Source organism: Corella eumyota, chromosome 4 (assembly GCF_963082875.1).
Source record: "Corella eumyota chromosome 4, kaCorEumy4.1, whole genome shotgun sequence".
In the NCBI taxonomy this organism is placed as follows: Eukaryota; Metazoa; Chordata; class Ascidiacea; order Phlebobranchia; family Corellidae; genus Corella; species Corella eumyota.
In genome coordinates, this window is record NC_137493.1 from 7,340,750 (window position 1) to 7,368,101 (window position 27,352).

The 27,352-nt window shown below is 34.9% G+C and overlaps 2 protein-coding genes and 1 pseudogene across 4 annotated transcripts; 1 reads left to right on the top strand and 2 right to left on the bottom strand.

Moving 5' to 3' along the window:
• Positions 1–159: 159 nt before the first annotated feature.
• LOC145749315 (uncharacterized) lies at positions 160–1,295 on the bottom strand (annotated as a pseudogene).
• Positions 1,296–2,004: 709 nt separating this feature from the next.
• On the bottom strand, positions 2,005–4,372 carry LOC145749462 (putative ATP-dependent RNA helicase DDX27). Its single transcript, XM_082565228.1, has one exon. The coding sequence runs from the start codon at positions 4,312–4,314 to the stop codon at positions 2,140–2,142; it is 2,175 nt and encodes a 724-aa protein (XP_082421354.1). The 5' UTR covers positions 4,315–4,372; the 3' UTR covers positions 2,005–2,139.
• A 569-nt stretch (positions 4,373–4,941) lies between these two features.
• LOC145751368 (uncharacterized) lies at positions 4,942–27,255 on the top strand. Of its 3 annotated transcripts, none has more exons than XM_082567486.1 (32): positions 4,942–5,179; positions 5,355–5,518; positions 5,697–5,805; positions 7,465–7,593; positions 7,804–7,886; positions 8,026–8,088; positions 8,363–8,495; positions 8,680–8,780; positions 9,220–9,420; positions 9,579–9,724; positions 10,028–10,153; positions 10,303–10,397; positions 10,544–10,734; positions 10,874–12,586; positions 12,748–14,473; positions 14,578–14,755; positions 14,971–15,141; positions 15,316–15,521; positions 15,694–21,967; positions 22,092–22,205; positions 22,472–22,655; positions 22,759–23,394; positions 23,686–24,026; positions 24,104–24,188; positions 24,405–24,532; positions 24,634–24,778; positions 24,863–25,393; positions 25,489–25,581; positions 25,666–26,018; positions 26,128–26,340; positions 26,412–26,576; positions 26,681–27,255. In XM_082567486.1, exons 1-32 carry the CDS (start codon positions 5,100–5,102, stop codon positions 26,810–26,812), a joined length of 15,009 nt encoding a protein of 5,002 aa, XP_082423612.1. In that variant the 5' UTR covers positions 4,942–5,099; the 3' UTR covers positions 26,813–27,255. The 3 variants fall into 3 exon arrangements, with proteins under 3 accessions (XP_082423612.1, XP_082423614.1, XP_082423613.1); XM_082567488.1 differs by having other exon boundaries at positions 22,759–22,899; XM_082567487.1 differs by lacking the exons at positions 4,942–5,179; positions 5,355–5,518; positions 5,697–5,805 and adding an exon at positions 5,965–6,648.
• Positions 27,256–27,352: the final 97 nt, after the last annotated feature.

Here is a 27,352-nt window from a genome sequence, read left to right on the forward strand (position 1 = left end):
TTGAAATGACCAGTCACCATGCTAAGGACGTTTTTTACATTTATAACTATGTCATCTAAATATAAAAAATGATGCAAAATATAACAGATTAGAATGCTAAAAAAGACAACAGTAAGCAATGTATAATACACAGTCTTAGTGCGACATAACAAAGTCTAAGTGCAGCAAGTTTTTATTGTCCTGGAGGGTAAGGATTTTGTTCGTCTGAATTTTTTGACCCCAAAGTATGATTAACAGTTCTGTGATGTGCCTCATCAGCACGAATGGCAAGAATCACATCACGCATCATCGCATCATTGCCCAGTTTCCAATACTCGATTGCAATTTCAGGGGCTTTCATTCTGCACCACATTTTAAGTTCACCATTGTCAATTGCTTCCAAACAAGAGGTGTAAGTTTTGACTGCTTCTTCTTCTAAATAGCCAACAAAGCGATGGCAAAAACTGGGGGAAATAAAGTAGGCTAGTGAAAATCCAGAAACAAACATACCCTGGGTGATCATAATGCACAATTTCATAAGGATACCAGGGTTTGCAACTCTCAATGCTGTCATGAGGTGCATTCTTTCATTTTCCGCCTCTTCCAGCAGTGTGTGAATCCAACCATGATCACGTTTAAGCATTCTTAGTGATCCTAAATGACGGACCATTGCACCTACCATTCCAGGAACCCCGGCTACTGTTTCTAGAAAGATTATCCGTTTAAGCCATTGTTTTTCATCCAGTTTTCCAGTCTTTTTACCTAAAGTATACCCCGACCCCAAATCGAATGAAGTGCGAAGAACTCGAACACAGAAATATGCAAATTTATCGACTCGTGTTACTGGAGGTGTGTGGGTAATTCGAACTGATTCCAATTCTTCTGTTGTCCATATTGGATGGGGCAAGCGATAACCTCCATCGTTCATGGCACGAGCTTCTTCAATGTCAGGGTGAACTTCTAAGGGTTTAACCATTTTTGGCATTTCCCCCTTTTCTTTTTTGTGAGATTGAAAATGTGGCAAATGATCGACATCCAATCCCTTTAAACCATGGGTTGCTTTGGGCGGTACTGTTGCAGTCTCTTCTTTTTTTACATCAAGGTACCTTTGCCGCAAATGTAACCATCTTACTTGCATGGCAGCGATTGGTTTGGCACACTGGCATTGCTGTTGCTTGATTAGTGATAGTGTACTATGGTTAACCAATACAGCGGTGGAAAGAAAGGCTTTTCCACTAACAATTGGTAAAACTAAATACTTTGAGCAGTTCATTTAAAATAGTTTTACATGCACAATTATAAAATCTTAGTATTATTTTTTCTAAAAAAAAAAAAAATAACTTTCAATTTATTGCCAAATACAGATAAATAATATCCAGGTGAACACAAAACAAGTTTGTACTTGTTTTTTTTGCACAGAAATACTGCATCAGGACATCTGGATAGTGGCTTCGCGCTTACTCAGACAACATTTTAACCGCACGACAATTTTAAATATCTGATTAAACATTAACATTGGCAAATAAACGCACACGTTTTACCTGTATCGAGACAAACATACCCACTGAGATTAACCGTTCCTTAAATAATGTTATGATCGCCACGCTCGACTTGTTTTCTTTCGCAAAAGGGCTGAAATATTTCCGAAAAAGAGTGAAGTCATGCCAGGGGATTTTTATGGTGACTTAGTGAATCTAATAACATGACGTAATAAAGAAGCAATATTTTTGTATGTCGTCATTCGACTTAGTAGGAAAATACGCTTGAACCCTTGCACTTTTTTAAAAGTTTATTGATTTGGTGATTATAATGTCTTTTCACTTCGATTTTAGTAGACTATTGTTTACTATCTGTTGTTAAGCATTAGTGCATTGTTTAAGAATATTCAATTTTTAATGTTATTGTTGGTACATTGCGACAATTTGAACATTGTTATTGTACTATAAAATAGTTGTATACAACAGTTTTTTGCAAGCTAGTGACTGAATAATACGTTAAAAAAACAAATTTAATTTTTTTGTTTTATTAGCACCAATAACAAACAAACGTTGTATTTTTAGGCTCTACACAATTTTTGCAAGAAAAAAAGGATGTCAATTTATTTACGTTACAAAATTGTCTATATTTTGTAATATGTTTTAGAGTAAATATGTGGACATTTTAACGCTTCTTTTTAAAGGGTCGCTTTTTAATATCGCGATGTTTTGATAGATTTTTCTTTTTAATATTTGTAAGTTCGACATCGAAAGAACTTTTCTTTTTTGGGCGTTTAGCTTTCTTCTGCTCCACAGGAGTATTTTCTGCACAAGCTCTTGCACGTTTTTGTTTTTTATTTCGCTTTTCTACTCGATGTTGGAACTGCTTGGTTTTTTTAAGCTCGGCAGCGATTCGATCATCAGCATTATTTGCAGCTTTTGGTGTGTTCTTTTTGTGTTTACTAGCTTTTGATTTTGATTCCGAATGAGTTCCTAGCATTCTGTCTGCTCTTGACAACTCCCTTTGAATTTTGCTTTGGAACCAGTTTCTTTTTTCTGGCGCCTCACCTTTCATCACCTTTTCCGCTTTTTTTACCTGATTTTCAGTTGCAATCATATATTTTTCATGTATCTCCATCTTCATAACTTCGCCAACGTCTGGTTCGATCTCAACCAACTTGTTGTGATATTGTGAGATCACCTCCATAGGCACAACTCTACTTTTGACAGGATTCTTGGCAAACTTTACAATTTCTTTTAAGAGTTTTCTTTCGCTTTCTCCAACCAACGACACAGAGCGCCCACTTCTCCCTGCTCTTGCAGTTCTTCCTACTCTGTGAACATAATGTTGTTGACTGTTTGGCATAGTAAGATTTATAACAGTTTTAACATTTTCAATATCAAGACCACGGGCAGCAAGATCAGTACAAACAAGGATATCAATTTCTCCACATTTAAACTTTTTTAGGCTCTCCAAACGTTGCCCTTGAGAAAGATTTCCATGAAGTTCACCAGCTTTTAAACCAAGCAAACCAAGAACAACATGCATACGATGAGCTTGTTTTTTGGTTTGGGTAAAAACCAGAACATTGCTAATGAATGATCGGCTACAGAGAGCACACACTATAGCCTCTCTATCGCCTTCTCGATTTGGTCGAATCCTAATAAATTCTTGACGAAGAAAAGGAGCCACATCAGTATTGCTATTAACGAATATTTTAACAGCATTTTTAAGTGAAACAGCAGCAAGAGTTTGAACTTGCTCGGACATAGTTGCGGAAAACAACATGGTTTGTCTTTGTTTAGAGCACAACTTAATAATTTCATTCATTTGGTCCTGGAAATATTCATCAAGCATTCGATCAGCCTCATCTAGAATAAGAATTTCCACCAATCTTAAATCAAAGGATGGAGTATTATGAAGATGATCAATTAATCGACCAGGAGTAGCTATTACAATGTCTGGTCCTTTTCTTAATGCAGCCTCTTGACTTTTAATATCAAGACCACCAGCAGCAAGACAAACTTCTACAGTGCTATGTTCTGCAAGCTGATGTGTTACATTGTACACTTGAACAGCCAACTCTCTTGTGGGGACTAAACACAAAACACGAGTGAATGCTGAAGATCTGGGTCGATACAACAACCTTTCCAAAACAGGCAACATAAAAGCAGCTGTTTTACCAGTCCCAGTTGCAGCACAAGCACAAATATCACGGCCAATTAAACCAATTGGGATTGCTGCCTGTTGGATAGGTGTTGGTGTAACATAGTTCATCTCACTAATTGATTTAAGAAGTGGTCGAGACAAGTTCATATCTTGAAAACTCAAGTTCGGATCCCAGGACACAAATTTTTCTCCTCCAGTTGAGTCATCCTTGACTTCAGCAAGAGGAATCGGAAGATTTACATCCTCTTCTTTTGGCTTTGTGCTTTTTTTCTTCTTTTTTCGTTTCTCAATAGACTTTATTTTATCAATCACAACTTTTCTCTCCTCACCTTCAATTTCACTGTCATCAGACTCACTTAGTAACTGCATTGGCTCTTCAATGGAAGAATCTCCAGTAACTTGTGGAATACTAGCTAATCTTCTTCTTCTTACTTCCAGAATCTTTTGATCTAAAGTAGAGTGCATCTTTTTCTTTTTGATCGCATTGTGTAGAGCGGATTCCAACGTCCATTTTGACTCGTAAAAGCCTTGATCTTCGAATATAAAAGAAGGATCGAATCCTTTACTTTCTGCCTTTTTTAAATTTCGTTGTTTTTTGCTGACCACCGTAATTTCTTCGTCGGAATCACTGCCCTCATCTTGCAGCTCAGTGTTATCGTTATCATCGATCGTTAAGATAAGATCGGACATGTTTTGTACAACACTTTATTAGCTAATACGAGTGTTACAAATGAGATCTTTCGTTTGTTAAAAGCACGTGTGTTTTTTTAGCAAGTTTAGAGAGGATAAACGCTAAAGATTGATTTAATGTACGTAAATAACGTTTAATAAACAAAAAAATTTAATAACTAAAATTTTTTTTTATTTAATCTGATTTTTAATTGATTTTATTTTATTATTAGTCAAATGTTGGAAATGTTTTTTTTTATAAATGTTTAGTGAGCGCCTCTTGTTACACCGCGGTTATATTTTTTGTCTTTATTGGAAAAAAAATTAGTCGATGCAACGCGTATTTGGCAAAACGCCCTACGTTTACAAACAAGTATAGCAAGAAAACGGGTAAAACTAATTAAAATTTTAGGTAAAAATGTTAAACAATTAAATTTTTAATAAGTAAAAATTGTTTTAAATTAATCTTTATAGTTTTTTTAATTTTGAATTGCTGTTTGTCGACCAGCTTGTCAGATTAAGAGATTGTCGGCATTCGGCAATAAACTGACTAATTTTAAAATGTCTGTCAGTCTGGGCGACTTCTATTTTGCCTAATTTTTAAATAATATATAAATATTAATCTTTAAAAATTCTTACAGAATTTGATATAGGTACTGACATAAATCTCAGCTTCACAAATTTCTTGTTTCAAAATTCATTTAAATTTAAAAATATTTTTTACAAATATGAACATTTTGCGAAATATAATGTAAATCATCAAGCTACAAAACTAAAGGCAATTAAAATCGAAGCCTAGCATTGAAATGCGTGAGACACGACATCTTTGGGTCGGAAATTTACCAGAAAATTCGAGAGAAGAACGCATTGCCGATCTTTTTAAGAGGTTAAAAAATCTTTTTACTTATCATTTTATAAAAAAAATAAACCGTTTAAAAAATCGACATTATAATTTTGCTCTCAATATTTTTATACAAAAGCAGCACGATTTTACAACAACAAAAAAATAAACATTTTAAATTAGTGTATATATACATATATTTTAACAAACTGAATTTTAGATATGGTCGTGTCGAAAAAGTCAAATTTTTATCAAAAAGAAATTCAAACGGAAGTCAATCTGCTCTTGTGGCATTTGTCGATATTCGTTCTGCTCAAAAAGCTCACCTTTCAGTAAATACTATGGGAGATAAACAACTACAAACAAGTTACAGCGAACCTACTGGTATATATTTGTGTTTGCAAAATTATACAGCACTATATTAACTTTTAGATTATTAGTTTTTGGGTAAAATATGTATTTAATAGAGTACTGTGCTATCTTTTAAACATATATAACTTAAAAAAATTTTATTTAACATGGGTTGCTCTTGTACCTAAAATAAAATTTTATTTTAAAACAGTTGTGGGTAGGCAGGATTTTTCTCCACAAAGTAATTCTAGAAGCAGTTCATCGCACCGAAGTCACCCCCAAAATTACAGAGGAGAGAATACATCAAGACCCCATGAAGGGTATGTCGGTTTTAAATCCACAATTTATAATCAATCTCTTTTTATTTTTGTAAAACTGTATTCGTTGTTGCCTTTCTAGACAATTGTTGTCAATTTTTTTAAATCCTTTCACAGGGCGGCTGATTCTTGCTGCTTTATATATAACGTGGATTATTAGACTTAGTTTGCAGACCTTTCTGATTACAGAGAGATTAGCCTGCAGTAAGTACATTAGTACTAACAGATTAAAAAAACCTCTTCTGTCTTGAAGTTTGACATTCTCAAGTGGATATAAATTCTGCTTTATGGACAAGGTTTAATTATCCTGACAATATTGGATTAACTTGATGTTGGATTTTACTTCACATTTGGACTGTACTTGCTTCTTGGAAATATAAAATGGATTAAAAAGTCGTTGGATTTATCTTTTGGATTAAGATTACAAAACTTGGATCTAAATTGAAACTGTAATCTAACAACCTGGGTTGCCATTGTCACTATATCAAATTTGCTACTGAGTTAAAATAAATATGTAATTTATTAAAAAAAAACTTTGACTTTTTGTAGTACTTTGAACATTGTAAATAAATAAAGATACAACCATGACATTTAAAACAAGTATATTTGCTGTTACCACTTTATGCTAAATATCTACAAATTAAACCCAACAACCCTTCTCCCATCTTAAAGTGAAGTTTATGGATAATCAAAGAACTCGTTACCCAAGGATTTACGAAAGAATTTGTTATCTATTGGACATATTGTTATGGATATATATATACACATTGTTTTTTTGTATTATTGGATTATTTGTGGAAATAATATGTAAGCGTTTCTATAACTCGCAAAAACTCATATGAAGAGGTAAGCTCAGATTAAGGCCAAAAACTTTATATTGAAAAAGGGGGCTTAAATTTAAAAATATTTGTGTGAAAATAACCTACTGTAAATATTTTATAAATCTTCTTCTCTATATATACATATTATTTTAAATTCATAAAAATGACTCTGTTGGATTAGTAAACAGATAATAGTCCTAAGGAAACATTTTGTTTTTTACACACTGCAGAATAATGCCCTACAGGCATTTAAGATTACTATTGATTAAAATAGAAATGCTTTGCATAATATAATACTACCATGTTTTTCACAAACAAAATATAGTTTTGTTGGTTTATCTTTAGTTTAAATCATGCAATTTTAATGTGCTACTATATATTTACAAATTCAAATTCAGTAGTACTATAAATATCAACTGGGCTAGTTCTTTTAAAATAATCTAGTAAAAAAACATATGTTTAGTTTATGCTGATTTATATTGTATAAATGTACATATTTAAATATCACACTCTCATGACATTATGGTAATTGGAATTTTCACCAAACAACATACTGTCTGTTGTGGCGTTACATTGTAACATAATACCCTGGACTTCTGTTCTGTTAATTATGTTTACCTTACTACATATGTCACTGAAACCAACAAAATATAACATTGAAATTGGCCAAAAGTTGGTTCATTTAAGATCACCGCCATGTGACAAGCATAGTTTAGTACATGAAGTTGTAATATGTTATACATTTAACTAAAAGTTATAATTTACCAAAAAATTAAGAGTTATATATATATATATATTATTTTTAAATTTTTTTAACTTTAATTTTTTTTGTGTTATCTAGAGAGCGGCCTTATAGTTCAGAAAGACATCGCAACGACGCAAGAGATTTAAATGAAGAAAAATCGAGAAGTTCTAATAAAGACAAAAGAGATTTGGAAGTAGTTTCACCACTTACATCAAAACCTGAAAAGTAAGTTATTTTAAAACCAAATTTATTTTTGTAAAAAGGTTGATAATTATGTACCCATTCATATTGTTTTGTAAGGAGTTGTAGGTATGCCTTATCAAATGCAGATTTGTTCGATATAAATAGTAAATACTAGGTCAAACAGGCTTTGCTAAGATTATGCTATAATGCTATAAATAGTTAGATTTAAAAAAAATTGTTTTTTGTCAACAGGAAATTTGTTAAAGGCGACAATTCAAAACTGAGTAAAAAGAAAGCAAAAAAAGTTAACACAGAAGAACAAAAAGGCAAAAAAGGTAAATATTAAATTAAATTTTTTGTTAAACTTTGGTACAAAGATGGCTAATACTCTAATAACTTTTTGAGAGCTTTCTTATTTCTTTGACTTTTGTTTTAAAATGGTTGTGTTAAATTCTAATTGTTTAAAATTTTTAGCAAGCAAACAAGTTAAAAATAAAGATAGAGGAAGATCTCCAACTGTTAAAAGAAAACCATCAGGTTTGTTAGTTCGTTTGTTAAGATTTGTGAATGTATAAAACAAAGCAAAATCATATTTGATTACTTTGTTTAAAAATTTATGTTGTATTAACAAGGTTAATATATATAAAGTAAGACCCCAAGTTAGTTTGTATTGATTTACCTTAATCGAAATATTATTAAATTTTAATAGACCTTTTTAGCCTATTGTTTGATGAAAGTTAACATAAACTTTAATACTTTAATTTGTTCGATATATACTTAAAATAACTCAAATTTACAAATTGTTTTTTAGGGAGCAAAAAGAGTTCAGTGAAGGGAAGTTCATCTGATGAGGAGGCGACAACTTCATCAAGTTACTCATCCAGCCGCACCTCGTCCTCAAATTCTCACTCCTCTTCTTCCTCTAACTCTTCCGGTTCTACTGGGTAAGAAATTTTTTATAAAAATGACAATAAAAATTTTGGATTTAGGTAAATAAAAATATATATATTTTACAATATAGTAAGATTTGTCATTAGATTATTGGTGTATTTTAAGTCTTATTTTGATTTTGATCCAAACATTACAGTTACATGCTAGTACACAACATGCTTAAAAATTTATTTACAGAACACGATCGACGGGAGATAGTGACCCAGAAATAGTTGGTGTTGCTGGTGGTGAAAAACTTGTCACTATGATCATTAAAAAACTACCTGTTCGACCAAGTGGTAAGCTTAACTTTCAGTTGTATTTGGGTTGTTTAATGTTGAAAAAAGTAGCATATATTTGTTACATGTATATTTGAAAATACAAACTATTATCACACATCTAAAAAATTTTCTGCAATATAGCATAGGCCTATTATTACTTGGAATTGAGTCTTTCATTTGACACCTATGTTAGATAACCTTTTTATTTCGGTTTCGAATTGAGATTTTTATCTAACCTGCTAAACCCGTTTTTATTTTTTTGCGGTTTTAGGTTTCACATTTCATTTTTCGCTTTAATTCTAAACTAATTGGGCCTTGTTTTAATAAACTTTTCTTCTTTTTCTTTAATGCTCCATTTTTGTAAAACCTTATTGGTTTCTTTTTTAGTTATATACATTATTTATTAGTAAAATTACCTACATTTTAATGTTTGCTTTAATTTTTTTTCTTTTTTTAGTTAACAGTCTTCGTGATGGGATATACCATGAGTTCAAAAAATGTGGAAAAGTAAAATCGGTTTTAATAAGAGGAGACAACAACAGTAGACATGCACTTGTTTTGTTTAGAACATCTGGTGAAGCAAATAAAGCAGTGGGTCATGCCAAAACCAAACTCCTATTTGGGGCTGCAATCGAAGCTGCTATTTATGAAGGAGAAGGTAAAAATTGTATTTTTATGTTGGTTTAGATTAAACTAGTTTCAAACTTATTTAAACTTTTTTTTAAAAGAAATAGCAACATATTTACTTTTAAATTTTAATAAAGGCTTTTTATAAAATATATAAGAAAAAAATTTAAAAAGGCATTGTTTTGTTAGTAAGTGGAAAGGAACTGCAGGAATGTGGTGGAATTATTGACGAATTTCATCCCAGATCTTCAAGAACTTTGTTTGTTGGAAATCTTGACAAAACTGTTGGTTATAGTGACATACAAAACATCTTTGTCAGATTTGGAGAAATAGTGGTAATTATCTGTTAAAATAAAACATATTATAGTTTGGAATAAATGTTGCAATTTTAAAGTATATATGTGTAATGGCCTTTGTAAATATTTCTTTAATCAATTGTTTATGCCTATTTCCCATATGGTATTCTATTGTTGGACTTTGCTTGAATTATTTATTAAATTAACATATTTATCTAAAATTTTGAACCTGTTTTCCATTTTACATATAAAAATAATATTTAATTGTATGAAACCCATTGTCTTTTTTATTATTAATTCATTAGTATTGTTGTTTGATTTATATATTTTTTTACTATTAAGGCGATTGAAATTAAGAAACAGAATAATGTTCCCCAGTATGCCTTCCTTCAATACACTGATGTTGCAAGTGTGGTTAAAGCTATTCAAAAAATGGACGGTGAAAGACTTGGAAAAAACACTCTAAAAGTAATTTTCAAATTCTATTTTTTCCAAAATTTTTCAAAACACTTGATTGAGCAAACATTACTTTAATATAGCAAGCGGAATTTTAGTGTTTTCAAGTTATATTAAAAATGATATTGTTAATATATTTAATTTATTTTATTTTAATATAGCTTGGTTTTGGAAAAACTGTTATATCATCTTGTATTTGGGTTGAGGGTGTCACTGACAGCTTTACTGAACATTATTTGGCAAGCTGTTTTCAAAAGTAAGTAAACAAATTTTAGTATTACGAATTTATAGGTCATTTTCTTTACCAATCAATTTGCCCCAAAAAAATTTGTTTGTTATGGATTCAAAAATATCTTTACCTAAAAATTGTGACCATCTATTAATATTTTATTTAATATACAGATATGGAAATGTTGAGCGTGTTGTAATAGATCGAAATAGAGGTCAGGCGCTTGTGTTTTATCTTAAATACGAACAAGCCCAACAAGCTCTTAATAATATGAGGGGGAGAAAAATGAATGGAAGTCGATTAAAATTAGATTACGCAAGCCAAGAATTAATTGAGTTATTCTTATCGCATATGCAGAGCACAGGTACATTGACATTGTTTTAAACATTAACAGTGTAGAAAATAGTATGTAATAGGTTTAATTTTACTATTCTTATAATGATCCAAATGTTTAATATTTATTATAATTTCTGTTTTAACTCAAACTTTGTTATTTATTTTAGGTCAGAGTGTTACAACATTTGACAGCATTCGCCATCTACTTCTTCCAGCCCCATCTTCATCAGGGGCTCCCCCATCTTTACCCCAGTCCAATAGTTCTAGGACTAGCAGGTCAAGCTCATCGCACCCCTACACTAGCGAACCTTATTACGACGAGGGTCATCGTTACCCTCCTGCTCCCCCAAATTTTGACATTTCGGGTCCTTCCCCCTCAAGAGGTGATTGGAGGAGTTGGGACGATCGAAATCGCAGCCGCCCGGTGTATCAGGGGGTTTCTCCAAGAGGTCGACGGGGTTATGATGATGAGAGACATGAACGTGATTATTACCATCGGGAGGATGATTATTATCAAGATCGTCCACCTCCTAGTAGTTATGACCCCGAGCATCGATCTAGGGACTTTCCACGAGATCATCAGAGGGATTATGGGCCCCCATCTCGAGGATACAATGAGGATTATCATAGGGGAGTTAAACCAGGAAGAGATCGGAGGGAAAGAGATTCCTTGTATCATTCCAGGTCAGTGCACAGTCCTATGTCAAGACCCCGTCGAAGCAGAAGTTTTTCTCCAAGAGCATCTGCTCCTGGCAGTAGAGGTAGGGGCAGGGATTATGACATAAAAAGTGATTCACGGGGTCGAGAGCATCCTGATCATCCAATGTCACGAGGTCGAACTCCAACAAAGTCACCAGGGTCAAGAGAAAGTCGGGGTTCTGGCTCTGAAGCTTGGGGCTCAAGAAAAATTCGGAGTGATAAGTATGCTTCCCCAGCGTCACACCCTTCTCCTGTCCGACATAATTCGCCCGGTTTATCTTACAACAAGCGTGACGAACGCAGGGTCGAAATAAGGGAGCTAAAAAACCTAAGCCCAAAGTCTAGCAAGGTGAGAAGCAGTGTAGTCAAGCACGATGCATGGCAGCAAAGCAAAGCAAGGGATGTAAAAGAAGAACCTTGGTCACCACCAATGGATTATGATCGGAGTCGAAGCGAAACCCCGACTCGCGATGAAAATTTAGACTCTATCGGCGAGATCATTATCAAGCAACCTGTTGTCTCATCTAAAGTTACTAGGACAATTAAACAAGAAGTTTTACAAGGTGAAGAAAGGAAACCAAAATCAAGAACAGGTTCACGAACATCAAGTTGTCATTCAGAGCGAGAACTTGATATTAGTCAAAGGGAGGCAAAGCCAATTAAAAAGGAACAAAGAGTCTACAAACGATCCCATATATTGCAAAGAGTTCATTCATCGTCAGCTTCTGAAATGTCAAGCGATGGACAAAAACGCACAAAGCACTCCAAGGCGAGTAAAAAACAACTTGAAAATAAAACCAAACTTCAAGTTTTAAAGCAGCACTCTCAAACAAGTGATAGTGATAGCGACCACCGCTTTAAGGGACAAACAGCCCTTCCAGAAACTAAAGTTGAATCAAAAACTGTTCAAAGGCGTAAAAGTTCAGATTCCAATCGATCGCTGGGCTTGATCAAACGTGAATTTTCGCCTTCCGTGCAATCGGATCAAAAACATGAAAAGTTAAAATCTAATCACCAGCGTCAAAAGTCTTTAGATTCTTTGCACCAACAGCAAAAGTCACATGATAAAACAAGAAAACACCTACATCATCAGGATGAGGATGTTAGTATGGAGAGAGAAAGATCAACCTCCTCTCATAAAAAAAGAAGGCATTCAGAAAGATCAAAAGAACCAGTGTCCGGTTAGATTAAACTTAAACTCTTTAATTGCAAACATTTATCTTAATTTTTTTACATTCTAAACTAATACATGCCTGTGAATTTTGGTTATGATCTTATTGTTATTAAGTTTAAAAAATTTAATAAGATTTTTTTAGTAGAAACTTTATATTTATATTTTTAGACTCTGACCAGTCATCATCACCTTCAAGAAAAGAGCGCAAAATGTCAGAGTCATCCAAACTTCATCACCATGACAACAATGATGACATGGATAAGTTTTCTCGGAGGTCAAGAAGAACTAGCCACAAACACGAAGCTCCTATGTCAATTGCAAGTCAGTGTTACCAGGATGAAATTGATGATGATGTCATCGAAGCGGAGGTAAGTGACCGGGAGCCATCCTCCCAATTTCCACAAAGGCATATCCTCCAAGAAGAAGTTGTTATCCAGGAGGAGATGGAAGAAAAGGAAACTGTATTTGATAATATTGAAAATGTTAATACAAAGGTTGATAAAAAATTAAGCTCTACAGACCACCAGAGCTCGCATATTTCTAAAGTGTCACAGCCTTTTGTCAGTTCCTATAATCCTTATCTGATGAAGCCCACATCGGTTCGGAGGCAACAATCTCATGAGAATAACAGTGAAAAGACTAAACCGAAAGTTCAACCAGTTTTGGAAGTCAAAAAAGAATCTACAGGAAATTTAACAAAGCTGGAGTTAGAAAAACAGAGACTGGAAGGTCTGCTTTGCAAGTTAGATTCTGAGCAAAATCTGGAAGTAGACGAAGCAAACGCTGTTGCGGATGTGTACCTAGAGAATATCGAGAATAAGTTGAAGTCAAAAACTAAAAAAGTTAAAAAAGAACCTTTACCTCTTCATACACCAACAGCTGGTGACCAGTTGAAATCGACCCCTGACGAAAGTTTAAATTGTGATATTTCTGTTGAAGTCCCATCAGATTTAATGGACGTCCCAGAGTTTGAAATTGAAGAGGAGGAGCAGACTTTTGAGGAAATCGAAGAAGATGTTGTGGAGAAGGCCCCAAATAAAGACCAAATTTCTAAAGAACAGTCTCCTGCAAATAAAGACATCACCCATAAAGATGTGGATTCGAGACAAGGGTATAGAAAACAAATGGAAGCAAAAAGGAAGGAGCTTCAAAGAGAAAAGGAAATTCATTCTTTGATTAGGAAGCAGAAAAAGGAGGATGAAAAGCACAAGAGGAGAATCGAGAAACTAAGAGGACCCAGTCAAGGAATCGTGAGCTCAATTGATGCTGAGGAGATGGAAGAAGAAACTAAAAAACATAAAGAAGGAGAAAATATACAGCCTTCTGATGACAAAGCTGAACAAAAATCTATAGAAAAACCAGAGAAAAGTTATACCAGCGATAAAAATGTAGACTTTTCCACAGAGAAAGATAACTCAACAAATAACACTGTACCAATCAATGATGCAAGTGAAGTATCGCAACATTCTCCAGACCCTGAACCCGTTTCTACTTTAAATTTGGACAGTAAAAAGACAGTGGTTATAGATAGTTCTCAAACTATACCAACAAAACATGAAGAGAATATGTTTGTTTCTCCTTCCATGAAACCTGAATCAAAAACCGTAAAACACAACCGATTGGAGTCAACTGAGAGCACGCCACAAAAACCAACCAAATCTCCATCTTTGACACAGAAACTCGATGATCTAATGAAGATGGTGCAGAACAAAACTCCTGTTTCTACCTCTCCTTATACTCCGAAAAGTACATCATCGGTCGGAAAGTCCTCCCAAGCATCTCAAAAAAGTGGTTCTTCCAGAAACAACTCCCCATCTCCATCTGGTGGTAAGAGGCTGTCGCATCAACATAATAGGGGTCCTTCTCATCCACATCAACACTTGCAAGCGAGAAAGTAAGTGTTTTATAAAGATATCTTATTTTTTTTACCCTTTTTTGACAAATATTTATTTGTTTTATCCGTTTTGTTCGTTTTATAAAGGGATTTATATTATTTAGATCAAGCTCTTCATCATCTGGAAGACATAGCTCCCACCACAACAAAACTCCTTCCTCCGATAAGAAAAGAAGACAGGATCATCATAGACATCATCACAAAAGAGTGGAAGTTAGAAAACCTGTGAAGATCAAGCCCTTAACCACCTTGACTGTTTCATTAAATGTTAATTCCTCCGAGGTAAGTTACATTATTTGTTATAATAGTATTAACTCTTAACAACATGGTGATTATTTCTGCCTAGTAAGTAAATAAGGCGCTTAATAAATGTTTATGCATTTGGTACAACAATATATCTAGGCTATATTAACTTAGGTTTTGATTTATTTTGAATAAGTGTATTACTTTATTTTAAACTTTTTATCACAAATTCAAAATATACCCTTTTTTCACAGCCACTTGGAAAGAAGGAGCTAGAAATATTAAAAGCTGAGCTTGAAACAATGAAATCTCAACTTGATCTTGATTCCTCTTCTTATCTTTTGTCTCCTGATTCTGAAGAGGACCAGCAATTGGCTCCAGTCAGCCCAATTTTGAAAAGTCCCAATGGTGAACCAATGCTCACAGTAAGTTCAACTTAAACTTAATTTTTATATATCTTAGTCACACAGTCCTAATTAAGATATTCTGTAAAATTTTATTTGTTTACTAAATTGATAACTGGTTTAAAAAAAAAGAATGTGCTACACTTTAAAGCAACAACTTTTTACAAATTGCCTAAATGACCCATTTGAATACAGCCTGACGCATCTTCTGTTGACTCCTCTCGATCCTTGCATCGCATATCTCCTTCTTTTACTTCTCTCACGGAAAGACTTAAGTTGCTAGGAAGAGTAAAGAAAAAAGTAAAAGAGGAGCGAATTGGGAGTATTGAGGAGAGTGTAAGTAGAGTGGAAAAAACAAGTGAGCAGAGAGATCAAGAGTTCAAAACCTCGAGACTGTTAAGGTAATTTTTTAATAGTTTATTAGTTTAATCCAAAATAATGTGTTAGGTACTTGCTGGGAAAAAAAACTAAGTATAATTTTTTAAATAACCAGTTTGTCCCATTGTTATATACATTTTAGTCTTATTAAATTTTAGTTTGAATTTTTTTAACAAAAAATATTTTAAATAATAGGTCCAGTATATTTGATCAGGATCTTGCAAGGTTATCTCATCTTCAGAATGACGATGGAACTCCAAAGCCTCCTACCACACCAGGAACCCCGCTATTTTCAAACTTTATTGACCCAAATGATCTTATCATTTCTAACAACAAGCCATTATTTAGCGCGTTCGCTGAAAAATCAGGACTCTTAGAGCCCCAGTGTACTTTGTATTTAGATAACAATAACACAGCCGGGATTAAACCCATGGGTGTAAAAACGGCCCCAAAAAACGTGCTTCCTCTCAGCAGCGACCTTTCTGTTCCGGCAACTGCTGAGAGTTCGATTGTCCCAGATGCCGGAAAGGTCGCTGAGCAAGGTCCCAAGGACGACAGTTCAGCTGAAAATATTAAAAATTCTGACCAAGTTGATTCAACTTCTAATTATTATCATAATATACAAACTTCAACAACTACGATAGACACAGTCACTTCGAACATTGACTTAAAATCTACTGATGTAAATAAGCCTGATTCTTATAATATAGAAGGTTTGGACAGCATAAACAATTCAAAAACTGAAAAAATGGTTGTAACTCAAAGCAGCATCAAAAAAAGTCCTGCTACTTTTGAACCAGTTTTCATTTCTGATAAGCAAATATTTAAAGAATCTCCTAAACCTGAAACTGTTGATGAAACACCAGATGTTGAGTCAAATATCACATTGGAAGCAATGGACATAGAAAGTCCTTCGTCATTTTTGGATGTTGATTCCAATATAATCATTCCTGGAGAGAATGATGTTAAGGAAGAAATCGCAGAAGACAAAAGAGCTACTGAGAATGTATTTGTTAATAAAGATGAGGAAAATTTTATTGAGTCGTACGTAGTCCATGCACCTGAAGTGTTGCTAACAGAGGAAATTGAAAATATTGATGATTCTTATAAAAAACAGGAAAGCGAAGTATTTGTAGAGGAAGCAAGTCATATCGAGGTGGAAGAGATCAAGCAGACAGACATGCTTCCAGAAGAGCAAATTCAAACTGTGGAAGTCGGATCACAAGAGCAGGAAATAGAGTCCACAGAAATTATCCAAGAGGTGCAAGATCACCACATCATTCTGGAAGAATCTAAAAACAATGAAATAGAACCTAAGGACGACACTTTGTTGGAAAAAGAAGAAGTTATAGTAGAAGAAAAACCAATTGTGAGTGAGGATATTGGTTTAGAACACATAAAGGTTGCACAGGAAGTAATTCCTAACCTAGAAGTTATTTCAGAAATTAATGACCCCCAACTAAAAATTTCAAAGCCATCTGAAGTTATACAATTGCCAGAACCTGAAGTTGATGTTTTACCTACTGTCGAAACTTCAAAAAATTCACAAGAGATTACTGTGGTTGACAATATTAACTTATCTACAGTTGAAATACCAGTAATTAAATATGAACTAGATAAAACTGATTCTCTGACAGAGTCAGTAGATAAAGCTAAACCTAAACCTCAACCCAGTGCTTTAAATAAAAAAATAATTGATAGCACTTTGGAAAAAGATTTGCAGATTGTGAAAACTGATATTAAGCACGAAAATGTTGAAGTTCAAAAGGAAAATGTGGAAAAACTTGAGGAGAAAGTTGTCTTGGTAAAAGAAAAGCACAATAATTCAACAGAAAAAGTTAATATGAAGGAAAAAAATTATCAAAAAAAGGAAAACTTAGATGTTAAGATAGAAAATACTGGAAACCTGAAGGAAAAAATGCCTAAAAGTGAAAAGGAAGACATCAAGTCTGATTCTAAGTTAAAAAAGCTCCACAAAAAGTCATCTGTTAAAGTGGGTAAACATGTTATAGGCAAATCAGATAAAACTATCAAATCTAGTTCCGATGTAAATAATCCCAACAGTTCTAAAGTTTCTGTACATAAAAACCATGATAAACTAAAAACTTCAATCTCTAAACCGTCTTCGAAAGATCCCTCAACCTCCAAACAATCATCTAAAGAGCAGATTAAATCAAAAACGGCTGAACTAAAGGAAGTAACTAAAGCTGGAAAAGACGAAAAATCAGATGTAAAAAAAGAAAATGTTTTGAAGTCTTCTAAAAGTTCACATGATACAAAACCGGGTAAACAAGAAGCAAAACCTTCCAAATCAATTCAGGATTCCAAATTTTTGTCAAAATTAAGTGAACCGAAATCAGAGAAAAAGGCGGCCTCAGAAAAATCTTTCCAGCATTCGAAGACAAGTAAATCACCCTACGAGAGCAGTAAAACTCTAACTGACAAACATGGGCATTCTGAGAAAAAGTCAAAAGACCCAAATGTTGCCAAGAGTGCCAAATCTAGTTCTGAAAAACCAGCTCAGGATCTAAAACTTTTACAGAAGGCATCATCTTTGTCTCAAAAGTTTGAAAAGCGATCTTCGGAATCAAAACCTAAATCAAGGGACAGTTCATTTGAAAAATCAAAATCTCTTGACGAGGCTTCCAAGTTTAAACATTCAGGGAAAAAGAAGCATAAAGAAGGTGATAAAAAGAAGTTAATTTCTAAAAAGCACAAACTGGATGACGACAGCAAAGAAAAACATTCAAAATCTGATTCAAAATCAACATTTCCTATTAAGAAAAAAGAGAAATCAGGAAAGCATGAATCAAAGAAAGAAGGGACACCTATTCAACATAATCGAGATCCTAGCAAATCAAGTTCATCAAAGTTGTCAAAGCATCATAAAACTTCAGGCGAAACGGACCAACCTGTTAAAAAGAAACCTAGATTGGAAGAAAAATCTTCGAAGAAAATTATTAAAAAGTCGGAGCCCAAACCACAACTCGTGTTTACTGATTCAGATGAGTCAGACGATCTACCCTCCAAAGCAACCAAAAAACCAGCATCACCGAAAACAAAAAACCGACATGATAACAATAGTGTAAAGCCTGAGGTTTCCAAAAAAGAACCACAAAGATTTCCTGAACGTAAAGTAGTGTCAGACGATTCTGATTCCAGTGATCAATATGATAATTTTATTTCACAGATGAATAAGAGTTTTTCAAAATCCAGCAAGAAGCTGATGATTTACACAAGTGATGAAGACTCGAGTGAACACGATCACAGCCCCCCTCCCAAACCGAAGATTAAAATAAAAGTCAAGAAACTTCAACATGTGGATTCTGATCACTCTGACCAATCAACAACAAAAAAGAAATTTTCCAAAACTACAAGTCCTAAATCTGAAAATCGAAAAGAGGTAAAATCTATTAATAAGACTGAAACTAAGAAGGCAAAGGGAATTAAGTCAGATAAAAAAGCACTATCATCATTAAAATCGAAGGACTCAAGCAGTTTTAAACCTTTTAAAGGTTCGACGCATAATTCAGATGTAGAGGAACCTACTAAAAAGAAATCGGTGAAACCCGAAACAAAACCTTTAAAAATAATAGTAAGCTCGGATAGTAGTTCTTCTAGTGACGATTCAGATTACCAGGAAAAGTCAAAGAAAGTGCCAGCAAGCGAAGCACCAAAAACAACCAAACCAGTAAAACCCAAGGACCAGGATTCGGAACAAATTGATCGAAAATCAAGTTCTTCTTCGCTCGAATCTCTGGACTACCCACCTCCATCTCCTCCATCCACAAACCTCACAACACAAACAATCAAGGATGAGACTCTTGTTTCATCAAGTTACGTTGATTTCGGTTCATTTAGAAGTAGTGATAAAGAAAAGTCTAAAGAGACTAAGGACGCTACATCAAAACCTTTCTCTAAACCCTCAAACTTGATTTACACTTCTTCGAGTAGTGACTCGGATTCCAGTTCTGATGAAACTGCCTCAAAGTCGAAATTAACAAGTTTCGACAACAAAAATTTTATTAAGGAGTTCACGTCAAGCTCTAGTGATTCTGATGACTTTAATGAACTGCTTAAAACATCTAGTCTCGCACATGAGCAAAAGGAGAAAAAAATTGTAGTTCCTGAGAAACAACCACGAAAAGAAGATTTATCGGTTAAAAAATCAGCTGATGCAAAACCAAAGCAAGTTTTTGACAAGACTGTCAAAAAAGAAACCATTTCTGGTAAGCTTTTAAAGTCGCAGGATTCCAAGCATTTTGTACCTAAGCCGTCAAGTTCACACCCAAAAGTTGAAAAGAAGCACAAATCATCTTCCGATGTAAAAACTTCAAAGCACCAAATTTTAGGCAAAGACGGCAGTAAGTCTGCAAAGGAGACTTCCTTAAAGCATTTGTCTACTAAAGAAGGCAGTCTAAAGAAAACGTCAAGTTTATCAAAAGACCATTCTCCCAAGCCTCTTGTTACATCAAAATCTGACAGCTCAAAGCATTTATTGGTCTCTAAAGATTTAAAACACCACTCACCCAAAGAATCTTTAAAGCACAAGAAAGAAGGATCTTTAAAGCTGTCGTCATTATCAAAAGAATCCAGTTCCTATGCTGAAAAAAAGAACAAACCGATTCAGAAAATACAAGATGAAAAATCAATACCGGCATCGAAATCTCACACAGATGAATCGAAACCTGACGAAAGCAAGAAACATATTGATAAACATAAGTTAGACAAGTCTCGAAAAACTAAAAAAATAGTGAAACATTCTCAAGACCCTAAAGACCAAAGCAAAGTTGTTAAGGATAGCAAACATCATAAGAGTGGATTGGAAAAAGCAAAACATATTGGTGAAGGTTCTCAACAGAAACTACAAACGGGTTTTAAGTCAAAGCAAAAAGAAACTCCTGCAGAACGCAAAATTTCTAAAGAAACTTTAAGCATTAAACAGTCTGCTGATTCTACAAAAGCAAAATCACCACAAGACTTAGAAAATATACATAAAAAACTTCATCAAAAATCCAAATCAAGTGTTGGTGATAAATTAAAGAAATGTGAAACTCAACAACCAAAAACACACAGTGATGTTACTCGACTCAATAAGCCTGAAATGAAAAAGCAAACTGGTATTAGGTCTGGCAAGCCTAGTTCTTCACGACCTAAGCCATCCGTTGACACTCAAAAGTCGTCTGCTTTGATAAAGAAACAAGAAGCTGTAGATTCTGATTCCAATGCCCCGGGTAAAGGCTTTTTTGACATTGATAGTCCTGATAGCGACAACTCAGCTGCAGAAATAACCAAGCCAAGACAATTTGTGAAACAACCTGAGGCAAATGAAGAGCAAGAAAAAGCTAAACAGTCATTCACAAAGTTTCATGCATCTCCAGTTCGTCAAAAATCATTATTTTCTCCACCAAGGTCAAAGGACGAAGAACCAGAGCATTCAGTTCCTGATGCCGAGGATATTGATTCTATTCCAAAACAAAGTAAAACTGATCATGACATCACCTCTAAACATCATCACAAGGAACAGGAAATAGGAAACAAAAAGAAGAAAAATATACAAAAAATTCATGAGTCAGCTAAAAGCAAACCGGATCTGGTGTCTTCTTTTGAGAGAATCCAAGCTGAGAAGAAAAGTCGCCAGGAGGAGCGAGAGCGGCAGAAGAAGTTGTCACAGCAACGAGATGAGGAAGCGGTCAGATCAATTATGTCAGGTGATGAGACAAGTGATAGTATGTACCTTACTGATACATCATGTAAAAGTGATTTAGCCGATACTTCAACTAAACTCGATACCTCAGCAACATCGATAATTGAACCCATTGCATTTGTGAAGCAAGAATCAGTTGTCAAAAAACCCTTTGTGTCTAAAGAAAGAAAACCATCACAATCTGACACTTCTGTGTCATCGAGCAGTGATGTTGCAAAGCCAGATCCTGAACCCTTAAGCACAGCAGAAGAAATGGAGTTGGCTGCCGCAGTAAGTTCAATTGAAGGTAACCTGAACTGGTACGGAGAATATGGAGACAAAAAAGAGGAAGCAACGCCAGTGTTTCAACCTTCTGCGTCTTTTGAGACCTCTCCAAAACGTAGGATGAGTCCAGAAAAGTCACAGAAAGATGTAGATGATGATAAGGGAAGAGATGAAGCTGCAATGGCAGCATCCGCTTTGATGATGGAAGAAGAAGCGTTTCATCCAAAGCCAAAACCATTTTCGCATTTCGAGAAAAGTGATAAAACAATTTCTCCATGGAGAAGAAATCCGCCATCTTCACAGGAGAAAAAGAAACAAGACACTTCTGTGCCTCTTACAGGACTAACAAGTCCACCAACATCCACAGAGAAAAAAATGTTTGCTGGTCCTGGTCTAACTAGCCCCAATGATACATCTCCAAAGTTAAAACACAGGGACAGCATAGAAAAACCTCAGATCAAACATGGAAGTTTTGAAACCCAAACTTCAGAGAAAAAGGTGAAAAAATATTGTTTATAATTTTTTTTATCATCTATTTTATCCTGTTGTAATAATATATTCAAGATTATTAGATATACTTACATTATTTTTTTTAATTGGTATTTGTTTACATGTTCCTCAGTGGAATATTTCCAATCCATCATTTTCCCATCCAACACCTTCCAAACCTTCTGTTATATCCCACGCAAAAGAGTCACAACCTGCAAAACAAACTCCATCAAGAAATCAAGCTTGGGCATGTTTAATATATAAATATTTTTTTCTTAAGTGTTTAAGTATTGCACTTTCTTTAGTATCGAAAAAATTCTAAAAATACTTGTTATATTTGAGATATAAGAAAACCATTTAATTTAAATAAATTGGGATTATTTGCTAAATGTTTAAATCTAAAAATTCTACTATTTACTCAAATCTATTTTAATAATTTTTTTAAATTTTAAGTTAATCTTTTCTTTTTGTTGTTGCATATTGTGCAATAATTGCAATGCTTAACTTATTCAGAGTAAAGAGGTTGCCGAAGAACCTCTTATATTACCAACTATAAAATCCGATGAACCCAATCCTTTTATTTCACAAACTCCTGTTAGTCAACCAACCACCTTTGTCAAACAATCTTCGGTGGAAGTTGTAAAAGAAGTTGCAGCTTCTCGACCCTTTGTTCCAGTTGCCTCCCCAGCTAGAAAAGGTAAAACCTGCATTTTAAATTTAAAATTAACTTAAGGTTTTGTATCTGATTATTTAAAAATAAATTGATTTAATGTTTTTTTGTGATTCTTTAAAAATAACAGAACGACCAAAACCGGAGATGTCTCCTGACATTAAACTTAAAGATCCTGTTCCTATGGTAACTAATCCACCCATAAGTGCACACAGAAGGCGAAGCAAGGACCAACAAAGCTCCATGCAGAAGCCAGCGATTGAGCCACCAGGTGGAGCAAGAGTGCATGCTTCACCGCGGAGTTATGGTCATCATTTACCAGCATCGATTAGTTTGCCTGTTGGGAGTAGGACTAACCAACCTCATAATGACCCACATTCTATTCTCTCTAACTATCCCCCTCATCATACATCATCCTCATTACATTCTAACCTAAGCCAGTCACCACAAAGGCCAGCGTTTTTTCAACCCCCAGCCATGCAAGATATTAACAAGCCTCAGCAGCATGTTAAACCTAGCTCTGCAAAACCAAATGAAATTAGCCCAGTTTCGGGTGCTTTTAAACTACCGCCAACACAGCCATTTGTGGTACCTGGCCCCGAATTAAGTCCGAGCCATAATTTTACCCATTTTCCAAAGCCTCAAACCCCGACAAGTTCACCCTTGTCACTTAGAACCCCCTTTTTCCCATCCTCTTCTCTTTCCTCATCTATGGTGTCCGCTTCAACTAACCCTTCCCAACATCAATTGATTTATTCACAAAAAGGTAACACTGGCATGTTGCTGTGCAGTAGAGCTAACTAACACACTGAAGTGATGTGTTTATTGTGTAATGACTGGAGTTAAATTAAGGCATACTTACTGTAGTTTGTTTTGCATGCTACTTATGTTTAATGGTTTCAGTTTAACAATATTTTATATTAATAATTTGGTATGGTCACATGCACATAATTATTATTAATTTAAATTGCATGAGTATATTCCACAGCCAGTTTAGAGATTTTTTAAAAAGCTTTTATTATAAGCAATTTATTTACTTATTTGGGACTTCATTTAGGTGTAGAACCATACCAAGTGCCACCCCACCATATGTTACAAAATGTGGCACATCGGCCACCATCTGTGCCACAAAGGTCTCCAACTTTGGCACAAAGATCACCAACTATGACTAGCATACCTTCCAGGCACATGTCACCAAATGTGGCACCTATGCAACCAAGCGCTGGGCATTTGCAAATGGCACCAATTCGAATACCAAATTATCCCCCATCTACAGCAGCGACTTCACCCACCCGGCCCCCTATTATTTCTCCAAAATTAACTTCTCCTCCTGCGGTTCCAATTATGAGAGTGGCCCCAATGGCACAACCAACACCTTCCCCTACTTCAAGAATGCAGGTAAGTGAATATATCTAAATTATAGTAACCTTTTTTTTGGTATAACACAATAAATTTTTACTTACGTTTTTGTTTAGATTCCGATATCGGTTCCACTTTATACACCACCTCAGTCTGTCCAATCTCAACAAACAACCGCACAACAGCAACATCCTAAAACAGGTAGACAGTTATTTTTAACTTAAAATAGAAAATAAGATCAAACTAATGTTTCAGGTGAAAGTGGGTTGTTTCAAAGTTAAAGAAAATTTTAATTCAAATTGGGTGGTGGTTAATTGCGAGGCAATATCTTTTATATCATTCCTTAGATCTTAAAATTTTATTTGCCACTATTGTTGTCAGTGACTAAATAAAAATTTATTAAAAATGTTAATTTAGCCCCTTCTACAACAACTCAACAACCAATATTATTGCAACACCATCAACAACAACAACAGGTACAGCCTGTCCACTTTCAACCTAGTGTAGCTCCAGCATCAAGTTTTCAAATGCCTATATTACAACAGGTAATGTAATAAAAGTAAATAGTTAATGTATTTAATTTTTTGGTAACAAAATTAAACTAAAAATTTAATACTAAACTACTTTTTAAACCTTTTCCATTTAGAACCCAAGGGCGTTTCATGCACCAGTAGGTTTACCTGTTGACCCCAAAAAGACCACAACACATCAGGTTACACCCATAACAGAAGCCCCTAAAATGACCCATCCAATGTCACCCTATGGACCCCAAGCTTCCATGTTTTATCCAGGTATTTACTTTTCTAATTAACATCTCATTTTTCTTATTTCTGCAACAAATATTATTTAAAATTGAATCCACAATATTTTGACAGGTCTTATTCCTTATCCTGGAATGCATTTTCCAAACTTTCCCAGGTATCTTACCCGGCCCCTTATTTCTATGCCCCAACAACGTTCCCAACCTGGGGCAACCCACATGCTTCCTGGACAATCCAGAAGCCACGTTTTGCCAGGTCAACAAACTGTGGCTGGTCATACTTTGCCCAGTGGGGCTCCGCTTACCCATTTGTTACACAGACAACCAGGCCCAGGGCATGCCTTACCAGGACAGCCCCATTTGAGCGAAGTCAGGCCTATGTCCCAACCACAATCATCTGTGCCAAAGTCACCACAAAAACAACAATTTTTCTACCCCCACATCAAAAATGATGCCCCTGGGATTCCTAAACCAGCACAGACACCACCGAGGGCTGTTCCAAGTCCTATCCCAAGTCACCCTTCACACCAGTTGCCACGACAACCACAACCCCGACACACCCACCCCTCGCAAGGTCATAGGTCTGTTGTGTCAATGACCTCAGATGCATCTATGGACATGGTTGAACAACATTTTAGAAAATCAGGTAAATTTTGATATAAGAAGCTTAATCAAGTTATAAATAGAGTCTCATATATTGTTAATGTGATTTACTTTTGTGATTTTTAAATAATTGTTTAGGAGTAACACCAGTTACCATTACCTCAACTCAACACACCAGTGTCCCACCTAGTGGCCACCATCAGACTACACAACCAAGACCCGGATACCCTGGTATATTATCAGTTCTAATTTATTTTGTGTTGTTATAATTTAAACTATTTATTTTACATTAAAATCATTTTATTGTTTTTTTAGGCTTTCCACAACAATCTTATCGTCCAGAAATTGCACATTTGCCGCATCAGCCCATGGCACATGTTCCACACCCATACCAGCACCCACCTGAGCAAAATTACCCCCAAAGTATGACCCCGAACAGAAGCCAACCTCACCATCTTCCCCCATCCAATTCACCTTATCATTACCCACCTGTGGTTTCAGTAACCTCTTCAACACCAGGTAGTGGGTTAACCCTTAGACACACAACCCCTCCACTTTCTCACCCCCACCACAACCCTCCTGTACAACCAGTTGTGGCTGTCCCCAAAAACCCCACTGAACAACAAGAGGCCCCACAAGAACCTGCATCGCTTCAAGAATTATTCAAGGTAAACTTCATAAATATAAGTTTAATCTGTTATGTGTTTATTTTTACTTTATTTGGGATAAGTTATAATAAAATTTTTCCATTATAATAAAATTTTACAAATTTTTTAGCGCTATCCTGTAATTTGGCAAGGCAAGTTGGCCTTAAAGACAGAGTCAGCGGCTGTACAGATTCATTATGTCAGCGGGGACATGCAACTTGGTCAGACTGGCCTACCGAAACATTCTGACACAGCTGACGCAAGCGGACTTGCTGTGTTGAGAATAATTCAGCGAATGAGAATAAATCAACAACAACTTGAAGGAATTAGTAAACGCATGATGGTAAAAATAAAAATTTAAAACATAGTAATTGTCTAAGATTTAGACTGATTTCTTATTAAATGTTTGTTTAGATGGACAATGACTTTTGCATGTTGTTGGCACTACCCTGTGGTAGAGATAAAGAAGATGTGGCCAGACAAACCAGCGCTTTAAGTTCTGGTTTTATTGAATATTTACAACAAAAACAAGTAGCTGGTATTGTTAATGTTGACGGTGTACTGGAATCTACTCAACAGGTAATTGACATTTTTTTTGTTAAAAACCAATACTTTTGGGCCATAAAATTGTTTTTTGTAATATTTATAAAAAATGTTTATTTATAAAAATTTTACTCTGCCAGCGAACCTCCTTTGTTGTTCACATTTTTCCACCCTGTGAGTTTACCACCACTAACTTACAGCAGAGAGCACCTGACCTCTTAACCAACGTGGCGGACATTCATCATTTACTTATAGTCATCACTACTGCTTAGTTGATGACGTCATGTTTTTCGTTAATTCTTTTTTTAATTAATGCTAGCCAATTTATTTCGCTTGTGACGTCACTCACAAGAAAAGGTCGTGACGCCATGAACAATACAAACCAAGGTGATGACGTCAGGATTTTTACGTAGAAAAAGATGTGATGATTAATTCCCGTTTCTAGATTTGTTTGTCGTTTTTTTTTTGTATCAAGAATTGTTCCAATCGTTGTGACATGTAGCGGCGTGAATTTATGATGTAGTTTTATTTTTTGCTTAATCGTGGTCACGTGTGCGCGCCTGTAACTTATTAATTTAATCTTATTTACTCTCGAGAGTATGTTTAAAAATAGGTGAAAATCCACTGTGGAAAGTTGATTTTGTGCACGCCGAAATTTTGTTGTATTCGTGCCCGCCACCTTGACACTTTGTGCACGCAAATAAATCCGACTCTGCGAATATACATTGTAATTATCAGACTCCGTCTTTTTTATCTAGTTAAGTCCAATCCCAAATTTATCTTATTCTACATTCTAAAGATTGCAATCTTTT